Here is a 20,842-nt window from a genome sequence, read left to right on the forward strand (position 1 = left end):
GGTTCAGCTCTTTTTAACCTCCCAGTTGACATTTTCTTCTGGGTTGTCTGCATCTCACCCTGTATCTGCCAGTTAGTTGAAGGAAATGTGTATGTAGAGTTTGGCTGCTTTTCTGCAGTTTTATCTTAGATTTTCCTTCTCGAATTATAGTTCCTCTGGTAGCCCTGAATGCCAGTCTCTTTTTCCTCAGCCTAGTAAAACTGAAGATTTATGCTTGCACTGTATTTACCCATGACATGATATGGAAAATATCCTCAGGCAAAAAGCTGGGATGAATGTGGTGCTGCTTCCTGTGCTTCCATCAAATATTGTGACCCTTTAAGTCCTGCTTGTGTTGGTTGCTCTCTAGTTCTTTAAATTTCTATTTTTATATGTTATGCAACTTTTATAGTTGTGTTTGGTGGGAGGGATTGGTCTGGTACAAGCTACTTTGTCTTGATTGGAATTGGAAGCTTCCAATGTTTAAACATTTATTATGATTATTTTCATATCTAGTGCCATCAGAAAAGGTGACGTATATTCCAGAAATCCTCTGCAAGAGACTGTTCTCACAACATGAAGGACTTGCACAGTTAATACGTAAAGAAATGGGCTCTGTTCATCATGGTACATTGATCTTTTCTAAGAGTTGGTCTTTGGATCTGGACTTGCAAGAGAACCAGAGTGTCATCTGTGATGCACTTCTAATTTCCCAGGACCGTCCACCAGTCTTATACACCTTCCTTAGGGAACTGAATGAGGAACTAAAAGGTTATTCTATACAAACTGCCTTAACTTTAAAGAAGAAACTGGTAAAAATTGGTGGCTACACTGGTAAAGTGTGTGTCATGACAAAGATCTACTGGAGTGAAGAATCTTCTATATTAACTGAAGGCAGTGCAAGACTTCTTCATGATTCAAGCTTATCTGCAATTTACCCTAAGTCCTACACCCTTATAACCAGTCAAACAATGAACGACTTAAAGAAGGCCCTTTTTATAGTCTTGAAGAGACTTGGAACTTTGAGTGATAAATTTGATTCTGAGATTTTTCAACATCTCTTGAGCAATCAGCATGGATTACTTTCTGAGGAATGACAAAAGGTTGTTTAAATATCGTCCAGTTCAGTTTAGTTGCTCAGTTGTGTCCGACTCTTTGCAACCCCACAGACTGCAGCACGCTGGCTTCCCTGTCCTTTGCCATCTCTCGGAGTTTGCTCAAACTCATGTCTATCAAGTCGGTGATGCCATTCAATCATCTCATCCTCTGTCGTGCCCTTCTCGTCCTGTCTTCAATCTTTCCCAGCAGCAGGTTCTTTTCTCATGAGTCAGCTCTTTGCATCAGGCAGCCAAAGTATTCAGCTTCAGCACCAATCCTTCCAATAAATATTCAGGACTGATTTCCTTTAGAATTGACTGGTTGGATCTCCTTGCAGTCCAAGGGACTCTCAAGAATCTTCTCCAACAGCACAGTTCAAAAGCATCAATTCTTCGGCGCTCAGCTTTCTTTATGGTCCAATTCTCACATCCATACATGACTACTAGAAAAACCATAGCTTTGACTAGATGGACCTTTGTTGGCAAAGCTTTTTAATGTGCTGTCTTGGTTTGTCATAGCTTTTCTTCCGAGGAGCAAGTGTCTTTTTATCTCACGGGTACAGTCACCATCTGCAGTGATTTTGGAGCCCAAGAAAATCTTGTGCAAGGCTCATCTGAATCATGAAAAGTGGACCAGGCTACAAAGGCTACATTTTTCATTATGTCGTCAATGTTATTCTCAAATAATGTGAAAATATACCTCTGAAAAACTTTGCAAGGAAAACAACTTGATAGGATCTTGGAAAGTCTAATTTAATTTTCAATTTGTTTCTTTCTAAATGGTTTTCATAGGTGTTACTCAAGACTTTTTGTTGTTATTTAGTCTCTAAATTGTACCCGACACTTTTGCAACCTCATGAACTGTAGCCCACCAGGCTCCTCTGTCCGTGGGATTTCCCAGGCAGGAATACTGGAGTGGGTTGCCATTTCCTTCTCCAGGGGATCTTTCCAACCCAGGGATCAAACTTGCATCTCCTGCTTGGCAGGCAGATTCTTTACCACCGAGCCCTCTGGAAAGCCCCTTTAAGAGTTATTAGGAAAATCAATTTGTTAATTACTCTGTGCATAGTTCATGGATAAGTTTTCTTCCACTTTTAAGTTGCAAAAAATTTCAATACTTTTATTTTTAACAACAGCAATGGAAATTTCCAAGACGTACCCAGAAAACCTTTATAACTTAGAAAAGATTATAATTATGATGTTTACAATCTTTATAAGGAAATGAAGAAGAATCCAAAATTTGTTTCCCCTCCCTGCAAAATTCTCTGAATCTTCTTGGACTACTTTTACACTGTTCTCTAGGAGAAGTTATGACGTTTCTAATTACTCAGCTGGCATCCTTAAGAACTCAGCGGAATAGTCAGTTTAACATGCGGAATTGAAGATGATATAGTCTCCCAGACAAACAAAAGCTAAAGAAGTTCATCACCACTAGACTGGTGCTGCAAGAAATGTGACAGGGACTTAAGCTGAAATGAAAGGGTGCTAATTAGCACAGATGGTCTCTGTCTTAGAATGGTTCAACTTAGGATTTCTTGACTTTATGATGGTACAGAAGCACGTCACATTCCGTAGAAACTATACTTCGAATTTTGAATTTTGATCTTTCCTTGAGCTAGTTGTATGTGATACAATATTTTCGTATGATGCCGGGCACTGGCAGTGAGCCACAACTCCCAGTCAGCCATGCGATCATGAGGGTAAACAATCAACACTCTATAGTGTACTGTGTCACTTCCTGCTTCTGATGTGGAGAAGAGGAAAGCAATTACTCTTGAGATGAAACTCAAGATAATTTCCCTGCGTGAAAGTGGCAAGTCAGTAACGGCCATCGCATGTGAATTAGGACTTTCACAATTGATGATCTCGACCGTCTTAAAGGATAAGCGAATCGGTGATGCAGTGAAATTGTCAGCATTGGTTAAATCCACTGTCTTTGCGAAGAAATTACCTGGGCTAATTGATGATATGGGAAAATTTCTCGACACTAGAATGGAAGACCAGATACAGAGGCGCACTCCACGTAGTCTACTGAGGCAAGTTTTTTACATACACTTAAAGAGTATGCTGACGATCTTACACATACGGGAATGTTTATAGTGAGTAAATGTCCAGTGTTTCAAGAGGCGTTGTTATTTTCATAATGTGAAGGTCGGTGGTGAGGCAGCAGGTTGCTGATACCAAAGTGTTTAAGGAAGTGCCAAAGCATTTAAGGAAGAGCTGCGTAGAATAATTGTCAATGAGAACACATATGTAATGTTGATGAAATCAGCTTGTTCTGAAAACATATGCCAGAGCATACGTACATTCATCAAAAGTCCAAGACAATGCCAGGATTCAAGGCTTTCGAAGACGATACAATGCTGCTTTGGGATAGAGATGTTGTAAGGTTCAAGTTAAAGCCTTTCTTAACCTACCACTTGGAAAACCCTAGAGCATGTAGGAATATGAGAAAACATATAGGTTCAGTTCAGTCCAGTCGCTCAGTCATGTCCGACTCTTTGCCACTCCATGGACTGCGGCACGTCAGGCTTCCCTGTCCATCACCAACTCCCAGAGCCTGCTCAAAAAAAGCATATACTTCCCATTTATTGTTGCTGTAACAGGGAAGCCTGGATGACATTAGTATTGTTTGAAAACTGGTTTTTGAACTGTCTTATTCTGCACACAAGACAATGTCGCAGGCAAAACATTCAATTTAAGACCCTTCTGATCTTAGACAATGCCCCAAGGCATCCACGTCATATCAGCAGTGTGCTATAAAAGCTGTGTATTTGCTACTGAACACAACGGTGTTCACAATGGACCAAGGTGCAACAGCTACGTTCAAAGCATCCTATTTATGCCAAAGGTTTGCATATGCTTTTGAAGTGGTGAATCTGGCCAAACACTCTCAGAGATTTGGAAAGATTTTCACATGCTGAATCTATCCGGAGCATTGTTGTATTGTGTGTCAAAGTCACACAGCAATGAATGAAGACATATGTGAATATTCAAATGATTCTGCGGTTGATGAAATATTAAGTAACAAGATATTCTGTTGTTGTCTAGTCACTAAGTCGTGTCCGACCCTTTTGTGACCCCATGGACTGTAGCCTGCCAGGCTCCTCTGTCCATGGGATTTTCCAGGCAAGAATACTGGAGTGGGTTGCCATTTCCTTCTCCAGGGGATCTTCCTGAACCAGGGATTGAACCTGTGTCTCCTGCTTGGCAGGCAGATTCTCTACCACTGAGCCACCTCACAAAACACTAGTGCTTGAGAAACATCTAGAATTGGACATTGATATAGAGGATATTCATGAGCTTTGGTGGCATCAAAGCTGAAGAGCTTTCCAGGGAGGAGCTCATCAAACTGGAGGGAAAAATAGTAAAGAAGTTGGGGGACTTCCCTGGCCATCCAGCGGTTAAGACTTTGCCTTTCAAAGAAGAGGGTGTGGGTTTTATCCCTGGTCGGGCAGCTAAGATCCCACATGCCTCAAGGCCAAAATTCCAAAACATAAAATAGAAGCAATATTGTAACAAATTCAATAAAAAACTTTTTAAAAGGTAACGAAGTTGAGGCAGAGGAAGAAGTTATACCAAGGCACCAAGAGAGTTAACAGCAAAGAAACTGGCAGAGACATTTACTACTGTGAGCAGGGGCATATGGATATTAGAAGAAATGGATGTCAATTACAAGAGGTTCTCAAGAGCTCACAGGCAGATACAGGATGCTCTTATTTGCTGTAGGGAAATTCATGATGAAAAGAAGAAACAAACTATACAATCAAAGCTTGAAACCTTCCTAAAGAATACTGTGCCTAATTAACCATCAGCAAGTGTAGATGCCCCAGTGCCTCCTACCAGCTATTCTCAAGCCTCATCGAGAGAGAATTGATGATCCTGTCACTGTAGCATCAATATCATCCAGCAATTGATTTTAGTTCAATGTTTCAAACATTCTTCAGGCCTGCTGCGCTTTCAGCTGTCTGCTTTGATGGTGAGTATCCATACAACCATTTTGTTTTTCACTTTCAGTACAGTGATTAATAAATTAAATGATATATTCAACATTTTAATTTAAAAATAAGCTTTGTGTTAGATGAGTTTGCCCAACTGTAGGCTAATGTAACTGTTCTGAGCTGATTTCAGGTAGGCTGGACTGAGCTATGATGTTCAGTAGGTTAGTTGTATTACATGCAGTTTTGGCTTAAAATATTTTCAACTTATGATGGGTTTATTGGGACATAAAACCATCACAAGTCAAGGGAGATCTGTAATAGGAAAACATATGAAAGTATAATTGATAGTCACTCAGTCGTGTCCAACTCTTTGCGACCCCATGGATTGTAGCTGGCCAGGCTCCCCTGTCCATAGAATTCTCCAGGCAAGAATACTGGAGTGGGTTTCCGTTTCCACTCCAAAAGATAAAGGGATAAGAATCTAAGCATACTACTACAGAAAGTCATCAAATCACAAAGCAAGTGAGTGAGAGAAGAAAAAAGAAACAGATGAGCTACAAAACAGCAGGAAATGGCAAAATGGTACTAAATGCAAACCTATCAATAATTACTTTCTTTTTAAAATGTTTATATATTTATGTAAATAGTTGATTTACAATATTATATAAGTTTTACTATACAACACAGCGATTCACAGTGTTTTGTTCTGTTTTTTGTTTTGTTTTCGTTTTTGGCTGTACCACATGGCATATAGGGTCTTAGTTCCAGAACCAAGGATTGAACCTGTGCCCCCTGCAGTGGAAGCACAGATTCTTAAAAGCTGAACCACTGGGAAATTCCCAGATGTTTTTCAAAACCTACAAAGACCAGGGGGAAGCATGAATACAGCTCCTCCCTACTACAAATTATGCAGCCGAGTTCCCCACATTTGAGGAAATCGCAGGAGTGCAACACCTGGTGTGCAATGGATGAGCCTTGCCCTGGGAAAACCACCTTCATGATCACGTTATCTCCCCTGTTGGGTAAGTATATGATTCACAATTTTTAAAGGTTATCCCTCGTTTATAGTTTTTATAAAATATTGGCTATATTCCTTGTGTTGTACAATATATCCCTGGAGCCTATTTATTTTATACATAGTAGTTTGTACCTCTTAATCCCTACTCTATTTTTCCCTTCCCCCACTTCCTTCTCCCCACTGTATCTGTGGGTCTGTTCCTTTTTTGTTACTAGTTTGTTACTAGTTTTAACTAGTTTGCTTTATATTTTAGATTCTACATATAAGTGATATCATACAGTATTTGTCTTTCTGTCTGACTTATTTTATCCATGTTGTTGAAAAAAGGCAAGGTTTCATTTTTATGGCTGAGTAATCCATTGTACATATATAGCACATCTTCTTTATCCATTCATTGTTGATAGACACTTAGGTTGCTTCAGTTATAAATAATGCTGCTATGAACATTGGGATTCATATGTCTTTTCAAATTAGTTTTTCATTTTTTGGATATATACCCAGGAGTGGATTTTCTGGGTGATGTGGTAGTCCTCTTTTTAGTCTTTTGAGAAAGCTCCTTACTGTTTTTCACATGCTTGCTAACATTTTTTATTTGTGTTCTTTTTAATGGTAGCTACTCTGGCAGTATCAGGCGATGTCTCATTGTGGTTTTAAGCTGAGCTTCTCTGATGATTAACAGTGTGGAGCCTCTTTCCATGTTCCTGCTGGCCATCTGTTTGTTTTCTTTGGAAAATTGTCTATTCAGGTCTTCTGCAAGTTTAAAAATCACATTGCTAGCTTTTTGATGTTAAGTTGTATGAGCTATTTTAATATTTTGGATAGTAGCCCCTTATCAGTCATATCATTTAGAAATATTTTCTCCTATTTAGTAGATTGTCTTTTCATTTTGTCAATAGTTTTCTTTACTATGCAAAAGCTTTTAAGTTTCACTAGATTCCATTTATTTACTTTTGCTTTTATTTTCTTTGCTTTCAGAGACAGATCCAAAACTATATATATTTCTACAACTTACTTCAAAGAGTATTCTGCATGTGTTTTCTTCTAGGAGTTTTATGGTTTCCAGTCTTGTATTTAAGTCTTTAATCCATTTTGATATTATTTTTGTAAATGGTGATGGAGAATGTTCTGATTTCATTCTTTTATTATTAAATGGAGCTGTCCAGTTTTCCCAGCACCACTTATTGAAGAAATTGTCTTTTCTCCACTGTACATTCTTACTTCCTTTATCATGGATTAACTGACAAGTGCTTGGGTTTATTTCTTGGATTTCTATCCTGTTCCATTAATCCATATCTTACATAAAAAATTAACTCAAAATGGATTAAAAGCTTTAATGTTAGATCTGAAATCATAAAACTCTTGGAAGAAAACATAGGTGGTAAGCTGCTTAGCATCTGTCTTGGTGATTTTGTTTTTTTGAATTGACACCAAAAGCACAGATAACGAAAGCAAAAATAAACAAGCAGTTCAGTTCAGTTCAGTTCAGTCGCTCAGTCGTGTCCAGCTCTTTGCGACCCCATGAACCACAGCACGCCAGGCCTCCCTGTCCATCAAACTTAAAACTTTGTGTAAAACAAATTAAATCATCAATAAAATTAAAAGACAACATACCAAATAGGAGAATATGTTTGCACATCATGTGTCTGATGAGGGGTTAACATCCAAAGTATATAAAGAATTCATTCAACTCAATAACTACAAAATAAAACAATCTAATTTTAAAATGGGTACAGAATCTGAATAGACATTTTTCTAAAGAAGACATACAGATAATAAAAGGTACATGAAAAAGTGCTTTAACATCACTAATCATTAGGGAAATGAAAATCAAAAACACAATGAGATATCACCACACACCTGTTAGAATGGCTATCATCAAAAAGACAAGAAATGACAAGTTTTAGTGAGGATTGAAAGAAAAGGAATGCTTGTGCACTGTTGGTGGGAATATAAATTTGTGCAACCACTATGGAAAGTAGTATGGAAGTTCCTCAAAAAATTTAAAGTAGAACGACCATATGATCCCACAGTTTCACGTCTGGGTGTTTATTCAAAGGAAGAAAAAAGTACTAACTGAAAGATACATGACCCCTATGTTTATTGCAGCATTATTTACAATAGCCAAGATATGGAAGAAACTTATGTTCCTATATTCTGTATAGCCATTAAACACACACAATGAAACATCATTCAATCACAGAAAAAGAAGATTTTGCCATTTTTGACAATATGGGTGGATTTTTAGGGCATGATGTTAAGTGAAATAAGACAGAGAAAAACAAATATTATGTGATCTCACTTATATGTGGAATATGAAGACAAAAACCAACCAATCAAAAAAGCTCCCAGCTCATGAATACAAAGATTAGGGGTGGGGATGGGGTTGCAAAATGGATAAAGTAAGTTAAAAAGCACAAAATTCCAACTGTAAAATGAATAAGTCATGGGATGTTATATACAGCCTGGTGACTATGGTAATGAAAGTGAAAGTGAAATTGGCTCAGTCACGTCCAACTCTTTGTGACCCCATGGACTATGCAGTTCATGGAATTCTCCAGGTCAGAATACTGGAGTAGGTAGCTGTTCCCTTCTCCAGGGGATCTTCCCAACCCAGGGATTGAACCCAGGTCTCCCACACTGCAAGTGGATTCTTTACCGGTTGAGTGACCAGGGCAGCCCAAGAATACTGAAGTGGATAGCCTATCCCTTCTCCTTCAGATTCCTGGATCTTCCCGACTCAGAAGTCGAGCCAGGGTGTCCTGCATTGCAGGTGGATTCTTTGCCAGCAGAGCTACCAGAGAAGCGCAACTATGGTAATACTCTATTGTATATTTGAAGGTTGTTAAGAGAATAAATATTAAAAGTTTTCACAAGGAAAAAAATGTTGTAATAATGTATGGTGATGGATATCAACTAGACTTACTGTCCAGTGGTGATCACTTTGCAATATACAGAAATATCTAATCACTGTGTTGTATACCAGTCGCTAATATAATGTTATATGCCAATTATATCTAAATTGTAAAAAGTCAATAGAATAAAAAGAAGATACATGTATAACTGAATCATTTTGCTGTACTCCTGAAACTAACACAGCATTGTTAATCAACTATGGTCCAACATAAAATGAAAACTTTAAACAGTCAACAGAATATTTTCTGTTACTACTGTGAAAGTAATGTGTACTTTGTTCTTCATCTTAATATTTTTTCCTTTGTCTTTGATGTTTAACAGTTTGATATGCTGTGCCTATGTATATTTTTGTTTCTATTCATCCTGTTTGGGATTCACAGAATGTCAATTCACAGCTTTTTCTGTCTTGTCAGCTTTGGAATTTTTCAAAAGTTATCTCTTAAAGAAAATATTACTCTTATTCTTTCTCGCATCTCTACATGTTGTGTATACATTTGATGTTTTTGTTGTGTGCCATATGGCTATTTTTTAAACTGAATTTTCACTCTTCTTTTTCTCTGAAAGTGAAAGTGAAGTCACTCAGTCGTGTCCAACTTTTTGCGACCCCGTGGACTGTAGCCAACCAGACTCCTCCATCCATGGGATTCTCCAGGCAAGAATACTGGAGTGGGTTGCCATATATATGCTTAAATCTAAATATTGATTTTATCAGCCTTCTAGTTCACTAATTTTCTCTTTTGCTATCTAATTTCCTGTTAAACCTATCTGTTAATGTCTAATTTCAATTCAATTCTAGAATTCCTACTGGAGTCTGTCAATTCTTTGACGATTTTTTTCTCCCTCTTTTCCTCTTTTTCTTATGCACAGAAATAATAGCTTGTCTGATAATTCCATTATTTGGATTAACTTTGGTCTGTTTCTGTTGTATGGTTTTTTCCTTCTTGGTCTTCACCATACAGTCCTATATTTTGGCATACCAGGTAATTTTCAGTTAAATCCTAGACACTGTATGAAAAAAGGTATAGAGGATCTAGATGATACTGTCTTCCTCTCAAGAAGATTCATGCTCTTCTTTGCAAGGCCAACAGAGTAACATATGATTATCTTAATCCAGTTAGAGACTTAGCTACTCAAGGAGAGTTTTGACAGTTTTGTTTATCTCTGATTTGTATTTGCAAATCTCTTATTTGTCTAAAGCAAAGCAAAGCTGGTTGCCTCAGCTTTAAATTGCCTTCAGACAGATGTTTTATGTATGATAACGGCCTTTTCTAACTGTTCTCAGTAGAAATGTTGGTTTGCCACATGCTACTCATTACTGCATACCAGTTTTGTGCACTAATAGCAGTATTTCAGAATAAAACTTAAAATTTTAGTAGATAACCAATACACTCATTTGATTACATTTTAATGGGCTGTAATTTTTATCTGAGCTCAAAATATTTTTATTGTGTCTAGTTGCTTGTTGTACAGCTTGATACGTCATAGGTACCTAAAAAGTATCCAGATGAACTCTATGCTTTTCTCTGTTTCTTCCAGGTTTAAGGAGACCAAAGAGATGTAAACATTAATTTCAGGGCAGAAGACCTGAGTAGACATTTTCCCAAAGAAGACGTAGAAATGGCTATTAGGCACGTGAACAGATACTCAGCATCACTAATCACTGCATGTGGGCTCAGTCACTTCAGCCGAGTCTGACTCTTTGCGACCCCATGGACTGTAGCCCGCCAGGCCCCTCTGTCCATGGGATTCTCCAGGCAAGAATACTGGAGTGGGTTGCCATGCCTTCCTCCAGAGGATCTTCCTAACCCAGGGATCGAACCTGTATCTCACGTCTCCTGCATTGGCAGGCGGGTTCTTTACCACTAGTGCCACCTTGGAAGCCCCACTAATCATTATGGAATCATTATAGAAATGCAAATTAAAGCCACAATGTGATATCACCTCACACCTGTCAGAATAGCTATCGTCAAAGTAAGTAAATAAAGTTGCTCAGTCGTGTCCGACTCTTTGCGACCCCATGGACTGTAGCCTACCAGGCTTCTCAGTCCATGGAATTTTCCAGGCAAGAGTACTGGAGTGGGTTGCCATTTCCTTCTCCAGGGGATCTTTCCAACCCAGGGGTCGAGCCTGGGTCTCCCGCATTCCAGCTTTACCATCTGAGCCACCAGGGACGCTATCATCAAAAGTATAGTACAAATAACAAATTTTGACGAGGATGTGGAGAAAAGGGAACCCTTGTGCATTGTTGGTGGGAATGTAAACTAGTGCAGCCTTTATGGAAAACAGTATGGTAGCGTCTCAAAAAAACTGTATGTATGTATTGTTGTATGACTCAGCAGTTCCACTCCTGGGTTTATATCCAAAGAAAACAAAAACACTAATTCGAAAAGATACATGCATCCCAATGTTCATAGCAGCATTATTTGTAATAGCCAAGATATGGAAACAACCTACGTGTCCATCAATAGATGAATGAGTAAAGAAGATGTGGTACATATATACACAATGGAATACTCCTCAGCCATAAAAGAAGAATGAAATTCTGCCATTTGCACCAACATGAATGGACTGCAGTACACCAGGTTTCCCTGTCCTTCACAATCTTCTGGAGTTTGCTCAAACTCATGACCATTGAGTCGGTGATGCCATCCAACTATCTCGTCTTCTGTCGTCCCCTTCTCCTCCTGCCTTCAGTCTTTCCCAGCATCAGGGTCTTCTCCAATGAGTTGGCTCTTCACATCAGGTGGCCAAAGTATTGGAGCTTCAGCTACAGCATCAGTCCTTCCAATGAATATTCAGGGTTGATTTCCTTTAGGATTGACTGGTTTGATCTCCTTGCTGTCCAAGATATTCATCAAATATATGTAGAATCTAAGAAATAAACCAAACAAGTGTATAACAAAACAGAAACAGATACAGAGAACAAACTAGTGGTTACTAGTGGGGAGAGAGAGGGGAAGGGGCATGGGATTAAGAGGTGCAAACTACTGTGTATGACATAAATAAGCAACAAGTATATATTATACAACACAGAGAAATATAGGCATTATTTTGTAATACCAAATGGAACATAATTTGTAAAAAAAATAAATCACTATGTTGAACACATGTAACTAAGAAAATATTGTAAATAAACTATACTTTGATTTTTAAAGAATTTTTAAAAATCATCTGCTTTCTTTATTTCATTAGGAAGACCTGCATTTGTATCTTTTTCTTTTTTAACCATTGAGGCATTTTATTTGCATGCACGTAGTACATCCCTAGAAAAAGAATCCAAGGATTTTCGCTCCTGTGTGTTTTCACCTTGTTTCTTCATGGTCCATGATGTCAGCTGAGATTGTCAGAACAATGAAACCAAACCGACAAGATGGGAGAAGGTTATTCTGTCATTTTTCTAGCTCTTTGAGTTGCACATCAAATCTTGGGCTGACCACTTGCCACTTATTCAGCCTGCCTGTGAGGTCCACAGTTTTACCAGCCTTGTGATTATCAATGATTTCAAATTTGCCAATGTAACTATGCTTCATCATCATAGTTAGAAACCTGAAGATGACTTTGGAGCATGGCCTGATTTGGAGCATGGTCATTTACCTCTTTCCTTTTGCCGTTGTTGATACTCGAGAGCATCAACCAGGACATTCGTGCACCATTATGGCAGCACTGAAAGATGGCAGGAAGAGCTCTTCTTGCATTTTTAATAGCATGTTCTGCCTGCCAATGCAGGAGAGGCAAGAGATAGGGTTCGATCCCTAGGTGGGGAAGATCCCCTGGAGAAGGAGATGGCAACCTGCTCAGTATTCTTGCTTGTGAAATTCCATGAACAGAGGAGTCTAGCAGTCTACAGTCCGTGGGGCTGCAGAGAGTTAGACATGATTGAATGACTAAGCACACACACGAAACATCTGCCAGGCAATAACTCAGAAAACCTTCATGAAAAAGTATATTTGAAAGGATGCAACATGTCATGACTGATGAAACTAAGAAATTTCCACAATGACAACAGAGACTACTATGAGAAGAAAAAAACATCACTGAAATGACAAAAATTGCCCAGGAATTTTTTCTGGATTTTCTTGGTCCACTTTCTGACTCGCTGCTTGGATTGCAGGGGCCTCCCCACTCCTTACCCTTGCATTCAGGAATAGAGTGTTTTGATGACATTTAATAGAGTGCTTTGTGATAATATCCAAAAGCAAAGAGCAGTGCAGGAGGTCAGAGAAAATTCCCCACCTAACATCCCTGTGACTCTCTGGGGGCTTCCTGGACTTAGGGTGTGGATGGCACTTTAGAGATTTGAGTGCACTGTATGAGGAGATCCATGTGGCAGAGCTATGCCAGGTCTTTTTAAAAAAAGGATCACTCCCGCAAGGGGTTGACCTTTAAATAAACACAGCAGACAAAGCTCCTGAAACAAGTGAGGAAGCAAAGGGTACAGTCCAGAGCAACAAGGCATCTGAAGAGCTGGATGAACACATCAGGTTGGACGGTGATGTCTGCTCCAAACTTGGGAAGGGAGGTCACTTTTGAGATCACTCTAAGGAAAGTCAAGTTTGAGATCACTCCAAGGGAGGTCATGTTTGAGATCAGTCCAAGGGAGGTCACGTTTGAGATCACTCCAAGGGAGGTCACGTTTGAGATACTCTAAGGTTGGCTGGGACAACTGTTGCACAGACTCTTATGCTCTCTCCAGCCTCCAGGATGGAAACATGTCTGTATATTCAGAAGGATGATAACTGAAAGGAAGGCCTCCCGTCTAAGAAGAAACTATGCCTGTGTGTGAAACTAGCTGTTCTAGGTGCTGGGAATCCTGTGGCAGAGGCGAACTTGAATACATGAACAAAGGACTATAAAAAATGGCAGAGCAAAATATGGTTGTAAAACGGGCAATTTTTTTTTAGAAGCCTTGCTTTACTCTCCTCCTTCCTGCTAATTTTCAGTCATCGTCCCCATGGACAAAATCAACCAGAATTCAGCTGATGATATGATCCAGTCAGCCTCTTGGGGTCCAGAACAGGATGGAGAATGGATCCCAGAGAGATCCAACACATCTTCTCACCCTCCCAAGCACCTGTTCTTATCCTTCCTGTGGGTGAAGGGTTAATGTCCCCAACATAGTAAATGAAGCTACCGTACAGTGGTGTCAATTCAGTCAAATGTTCATTTGAAACCAAAAAATGTCATCAATCCCCAGTCTTCTCATCAGAAGGAGTGGGGGAGAAAGAAACATCAAGTAGCACAAATCCTGGCTGCTGCTGACCCACTTCTGGAGCTGACCTTAGGCCTCGGGTGGTAATTATAGCAGCCTTCCTTCTCCCATCAACTCCTCCAAGTTCTGCCCATCTCAGTGGGATGGGAGTCTTTACCTCGTGGGGCTAAACTTTTCTTCCTGTGGGGTCTTAGTCCTTGAAGATCTCTCATTCCACCCCAATGATTGTTTGCTGACCTAGAGAAGTTCCCTTTGGCATTGTCTTTCAGGGTTACCTGAGTGGGGCAGAGGGCAGCAACCATCCATTCTGGTTGAAGGTAGTGCTGTGAGTGGAGGGAAAGCCAGTGAGATAGTGGATGGCGATGCTATGGGAGTCCGAGTTGCCTGCTTTTGTAACTTGTTTTGGTCTTGCAGACCCGCTTGTGTCCAGTCATATAAATGAGCTCCATTTTACGATGGAATTCTACTCTGTACCTTCACTGTGTGATTCAGTAGATCAGATGACCCCTAGGATGTGACGGGATGTCAGTGCACACAGTTACTTGGTGCCCCATGGTCTGAGATTCAGTCTCAGTAGGACTCTGTGGGAAGCCAGAGACTGAATGCACATGGACAGCTCTCGTTGGCAGGAGTGAGTGTGGTCTTCCTCCAAAACCACAGGGATTGTTACTGGGGCTTGTTAGGGAACTTTCTTCAGAACCCTGTCTTCTACAGAGCCTTCCATTCCCACTGGGTCTGCTGGGTCATCATGTGAAAATGGCCAGGCATCCTTGCTTTGGTCTTGCTACAGAGTCCTGCTCTCTGGACAGCCTTACTGGTCACCAGAATGTAGATTAGAGCTGCATGTCCAAAATTCAGAGAAACCAACCAACCACAAAGCTTTCCTCTTTGTTCATTTCAATTCAGTTGCTCAATCGTGTCCGACTCTTTGTGACACGATGGACTGCAGCACACAAGGCCTCCCTGTCCATCACCAACTCCCAGAGCTCACTCAAACTCATGTCCATCGAGTCGGTGATGCCATCCAACCATCTCATCTTCTGTCATCACCTTCTCCTGCTTTCAATCTTTCCCAGCATCAGAGTCTTTTCCAATGGGGCAGTTCTTCCCATCAGGTGGTGAAAGTACTGGAGTTTCAGCTTCAGCACCAGTCCTTACGATGAATGTTCAGGACTGATTTCCTTTAGGATTGACTGGTTTGATCTCCTTGCAGTCCAAGGGACTCTCAAGAGTCTTCAAAAGCACAGTTCAGAAGCATCAATTCTTCTGCGCTCAGCTTTCTTTATAGTCCAACTCTCACATCCATATATGACTACTGGAAAAACCATAGCTTAGACTAGATGGACCTTTGTGGCAAAGTAATGTCTCTGCTTTTTAATATGCTGCCTAGATTAGTCATAGCTTTTCTCCCAAGGAGCAAGCATCTTTTAACCTCATGGTTGCAGTTACTATCTGAAGTGATTTTGGAGCCCCCAAAATAAAGTCTGTCACTGTTTCTGTTGTTTCCCCATCTATTTGCCATGAAGTGATGGGACCAGGTGCCATGATCTTGTTTTTTTGAATGTTGAGTTTTAAGCCAACTTTTTCACTCTCCTCTTTCACTTTCATCAAGAGGCTCTTTAGTTCTTCTTCGATTTCTGCCATGAGGGTGGTGTCATCTGCATATCTGAGGTTATTGATATTTCTCCCGGCAATCCTGATGCCAGCTTGTGCTTCATTCAGCCTGGCATTTCGCATGATGTACTCTGCATATAAGTTAAATAAGCAGGGTAACAATATACAGCCTTGACGTACTCTTTCCTATTTGGAACCAGTCTGTTGTTCCATGTTCAGTTCTAACTGTTGCTTCTTGACCTGTATACAGGTTTTTCATGAGGCAGGTAAGGTGGTCTGGTATTCCCATCTCTTTAAGAATTTTCCAGTTTGTTGTGATCCACACAGTCAAAGGCTTTGGCGTAGTCAATAAAGCAGAAGTAGATACTTTTCTGGAACTCTCTTGCTTTTTCAAGTGCCCTCTTTGTAGTGGGCACTGAAAAGTGCTGCAGCTCACTTCTTGGTTTTTACCCAAAGAGGTTCAAGACATGTCCACACGGGGACTTCCCTGGTGGTCCTGTTCACTTGGCCTGGAGGGTCCGTCCAAAGCAAAGCTCGAAGTTGACTTTCAGGTTGAAATACTAGGACCCGGAGGCCGCGGTGCAGAGCTGCGGAGCAGACACTTTCGGGTCTTCTGTGCCTGCTGGTCATCCGTGTCCAGACCCACATTCCATTTTAGAAAGCCGGGGCTCGGGAGGCAGCCTTGAGACCCACCCCTGAGTCTAGGCCTCCATGGGGCCGCTACCTGGACCTCACACCTTCTGTCCATTTGAGGAGCCGGAGGGCCCATGAGTTGGAGGAGAGGACCGTGGTGGTCAACCTTTATATTTTCTAGAGCAGAAGTTCAATAGGCAGCAAGAGCACATAAATATGTTTGGAAAAGGCCCATTGAAACCTTTGAGAGTGAATTTTTAAGTTTAAGATTTAAAAAATCTTTATATTATCTGAATTTGGGGAATTGCTAATTTTTCTTATTCCTTAAGACATGATTTTTATAAGACAAGACTTGGTCTAATGCAATATATAATGTGTATTTAAATCTACAACCACAGTTTAAAAATCCTGCAGTCTCCTTTGGCATAGATTAAGGGATTGAGTCTTTGTCTTTTCTCACAAAAGATCAAAGGAGTGTTTTATAAACTGCCTTAAAATCATTACTGTTTTCAAACCATTTAGTTCCTAACATTGTATATTTTATTTAGTGGTTTGGATCTGTGTCTGAAAGAGTTCTGAGCAGGCTCTGAAGCCACACTCCTTGTCAAATAGGACTGGAACCCAGCGGCACCTCAGATTAGAATTTGAACCCAAGATCCCTAGTTCAGAAGGGGATTCAAGCCCACTGTCTTTCAATTAAAACAGCTCATCTGGTGTCTGACTTATTGAAGCTCAGGTTTTGTCTCCTCACAGAAAGAAGTCAACGTGAGGCAAAGCAGTTGGCAAAGAGTGAGTTTATTAGCATAGGATGCTTGTGAGAGATACTAGTGGGCAGTCCAGGGAGTGCAACCCCAAGAACAAAGAGGGCTACATTTTTGTAATCAAAGAAAGAGTGGGGAGGGGAGAAGACTATCATTTTCTCTTTCCTGAGTAGACATCAAGTCTTGTTACCAAACATTAGGTCTGTGTGCCTGACATACAGTGAGGCCAAACAATAGCAAAACGTTAGTTTGGAGCAGAGAGAGGTTTATTGCAGAGCCATGCAAGGAGATGGGTGGCTCATGCCTTAAAAACCCTGAACTCCCAGAAAGCTTTCAGCAAAGCCCTTTTATAGGAAATGTGAGGAGAGGGGTGTGGTTAGTTATTGCAGACTTCTCAGTATCAGGTCATGGTCAGATCACAATGTCCCTGTAAACCTCCACCAAAGCAAATGTTCTCTGTTCTGACAAGAAAGGGTAAGGTCCCAAGACTCAACTTTCGTTTTCCCAGGCCCAGGCCCTGGCTAAGAGGAGGGTCTCCCTGTGCAGGCCAGTTACCCTGCCTGGGAGCATTCATCCAGTACCTGGTCTGGGTTCTCTCACCAGGGCCCAGGCCTGGCTAGTGGGCGGCCCTGGTGAGGGCTCTGGAGCTCTGCAAGGTACAGCTCTCAGCCTGTCCCCAACTCACCTGCCAGTCCTGAGGCTGGAGGACCTGGAGGACCCTGGGGAGAAGGCCGTGATCCACCTTTCACCACACTCTCTGCTGCCAGGACCACTGCGAGGCTGACTGCTAGTGGAGTGGGACCTCTGGCTAAGGGTCGAGCGCTAACAACTGCATGCCTACCCTGCCCTTGTTGCAGGCTTATATAGTTAATTTCTCCTCCATCCCTGTGTGATATAACCAGGACTGTTAGGGTGCTATTCAGATCATATATATTAGCAAAAGGGTGGTAACCTATTCTAGAATATGGTAATTCATCCCAGGTTTCAGTATAAAGCCCCCCTTTACCTGGTTTCTTTCTCTGTGTTTCTGTCTTAGCTAAATGTAGAAATGCTGCTCTTCAGCATTTCTGACTTCATGGAACAAGATTCAGACCCCATGTCTGTTGTCTTGTGTTTTAACTGTAAGATCTTGTGGCTTGAGTGTGTCTAGTGCTTAGATGCACCTGGTCTCACTTCAAGGTAGAGTAGATTGTTGCTAGCTTACTGGATTCTTTTCTTAAGTGGTCATTACCTTAAAACAGTCTTCCACACCCCCTTAAAATTCCCTCTCTTTCTTTAACCCTCTAGTGGTATTTTGAAACAATTTAATTATCCTACTCTAGACCTATTTCATTTTCATTACTGAATAATATTTCATCATGCAAGTATACTATATTTATCCATTGTTGTATCAATAAATAAATTGGTTGTTTTCTGTTTGGGACCATTGAGGACAGTTAATCTATGTGTACATGTTGGCATATCTCTAAATATATTTTTAAAAAGTATGACTAGAAGAAATGAAGGTAAATGAATATAGATTTCTAAGAAGACCCTGAAATGGACTTTGTTTTTCTGGACTTTTAAAGAAGTTACCATTGATTTTCTTTTGTTTGATTTTATCTCAGAATTTCCTTTTCCAAGGTGCATGCATATCACCTTTTTGGCCTCTAGTCATGGTTAACATCAAAAGTCATGACTTTTGAAAGGAAAAGTGAAGAAAGAGAGGTTTGATTGTACATTGGTTCAAAAGTGGAAATGGGGTTGTGAGAAAGATTTGATCATGGAACCGTTATAAGAATGGGGAGGCAGGGGAAAGGGGCAGTAAATTAGAGAGGACACATATGCATCTGTGAAAAAGGAATTTCCTGAATAAGCGTGAATTCATAATCAGAAAGGGAAGCAAGACACTTGAATGTGAACACAAGAAAGGGTGTGAAGATAACAAACTGTTAAATCAAACAGCTTTCTGCACCAGCATCTAGTAGGTCTGCTAAGCCAGGGCATCTATTTGTGGAATGCAGGATATTCAAGATAGGCAGAGGGAAAGAGGGGCAATGACCCACCCGCTGTGTCTATAGGAATTAATAAATCAGGCATCTGCAAATCAGAAGGTACCTCTCTTTCCCCAGATACTAAAATAATAACCTCCCCTTCCTCCTTCCCCACCTCCTCCCACCTCAGCAAACATGAAAACCACTGTTGATTTTGTTCCCTGACCTCAGTCTCCTTACACCATCCGTGCTGCCTGTTCTTTGTGGCCAGCTGTCTCACACAGTGGTCCTTCACCTGCCTGGAATTAGGCAGAAACGCTACACTGCAGAATCATTCCACCTCGACTGCACAGACATATCTATCCATGGAGGGCCTCCTGATTGTGCACTTCAAGGAATTTGATGGCATATTTTATCTCACACCTCTGAGTTCAGAAGTGATGGACTGGTAACTTCCTAATACAGTGATCAACAGAAGCACTCATGGCGGAAAGATCTAGTTTCTCTTTTCACTTCCAAGGACAGTGACTCGATGGGTCTTATCATGCACACCAAAAAATATGTACCCTCCCTCAGTGTTTATAAATGCAGAAACACCTGAGGAGATACTCAGTAAAGCATTGTGACTCTTTTGTTGAGAACATTTTAAATTCAACCTGTGTGGACTTGAAGTAAGGTTGAGCTTTTCCAGGCACTGAAGGCGGTGAGCACTATCAAATAAAGCAGCAGCTGAAGCCTCTGGGTTACCTTTATTTTGTACATGAACCTGAGCTTTCTATGGATTTAACAAATTAGAACATTTCTAAGAGTCTGAATCCTGCCTTTGAGGAAGGCCAGTGCTTCCTGAGAATTCATGACAACAGTAGATATTCGCTGTCTGTGGTTCAAAGAGGAGCAGAGGTAGCAAGTCCTATAACAGAGGCCTCTGATGGTCCATGATTTCACAGAAATCAGAAAGACATCTCCCTGGTGCAACTCATCTGAACAGCCTTTTGAAAGTTGAAGGCAGATACATTCATACTCCACGGCTTTCATAATTGTAGACTTTGTTCTCAGTCTGAGCCTTGGTCGCTCCCCCTCCAGAATTCAGCAGGCGGATGTTGCATGCATGATGCTTTCTTTCTGTTTTCTTCTGCAGTTGAGGGTTCATTCCTCTCCTGTGCTCATTCCTAGGGGTGACTTTTCCTGCGTTTAAAACATACACAGCAAAACTCATTTTCAAATCAGTCTTGAGACTCATACTCTCAGCAATTGTCCTGTTCTTTCCCTGAAATGTTCTCCTAAAATACAGGAAGACACACCATTAGAATAGGACAAGCACAGGGAAGGCAAGCAAATTACTATTTTGAGGCCACTCTTCTGAAGTTGGTTCACTTCGTTTATTCCCACAGAACTTGAGCCCAGATTCATACAGGAATTAAGTGTGGAAGACAGGTGGAGAAGCCAAGTCTGACATGAGCCCATGGCCACCAGAAAAATGGTCAAGAGGTGATTTTTCTGCTGTGATTTTGGTAACAGTTTCTGCAACATTCTTCTTGGACCTGGAAAGCTTTCAGGGTCAGGGTGTTTCTAGGGTATGCTGTGGGTATGGCTTTTCTTGGTGCTTTGTCTTTCCTCTCTCACTTAGACCTGGGCAATCTCAGATTATTTTATAGCCCAAGTATTGAAAGGAGCAAATCTGATTGAGTTGGTCATTTATCTTTG

At 40.7% G+C, this 20,842-nt stretch overlaps 1 protein-coding gene, 1 non-coding gene and 1 pseudogene across 3 annotated transcripts in view; 1 reads left to right on the forward strand and 2 right to left on the reverse strand.

Moving 5' to 3' along the window:
• The window catches only part of LOC133056909 (ribonuclease SLFN12-like), a 35,225-nt gene extending 23,092 nt beyond the window's left edge, over positions 1–12,133 (forward strand). Inside the window, exons 4-8 of one of the 2 annotated variants that reach the window (XM_061142779.1) lie at positions 496–5,055; positions 5,772–6,039; positions 8,754–8,848; positions 9,513–9,614; positions 10,485–12,132. In XM_061142779.1, the coding sequence (XP_060998762.1) occupies positions 496–1,076 (581 nt within the window). In that variant the 3' untranslated portion in view covers positions 1,077–5,055; positions 5,772–6,039; positions 8,754–8,848; positions 9,513–9,614; positions 10,485–12,132. Of the gene's footprint in view, positions 1–495; positions 5,056–5,771; positions 6,040–8,753; positions 8,849–9,512; positions 9,615–10,484 lie in introns of both variants that reach the window. The other variant, XM_061142780.1, reaches the window with a different exon arrangement.
• Positions 5,885–6,047, reverse strand: LOC133058175 (U1 spliceosomal RNA). The gene has a single exon (XR_009693283.1). It is a non-coding gene; the product is annotated as a U1 spliceosomal RNA (small nuclear RNA).
• A 4,138-nt stretch (positions 12,134–16,271) lies between the features above and the next one.
• On the reverse strand, positions 16,272–20,378 carry LOC133055588 (schlafen family member 5-like; annotated as a pseudogene).
• Positions 20,379–20,842: the final 464 nt, after the last annotated feature.

The sequence above is a fragment of the Dama dama genome, chromosome 5, assembly GCF_033118175.1.
Source record: "Dama dama isolate Ldn47 chromosome 5, ASM3311817v1, whole genome shotgun sequence".
In the NCBI taxonomy this organism is placed as follows: Eukaryota; Metazoa; Chordata; class Mammalia; order Artiodactyla; family Cervidae; genus Dama; species Dama dama.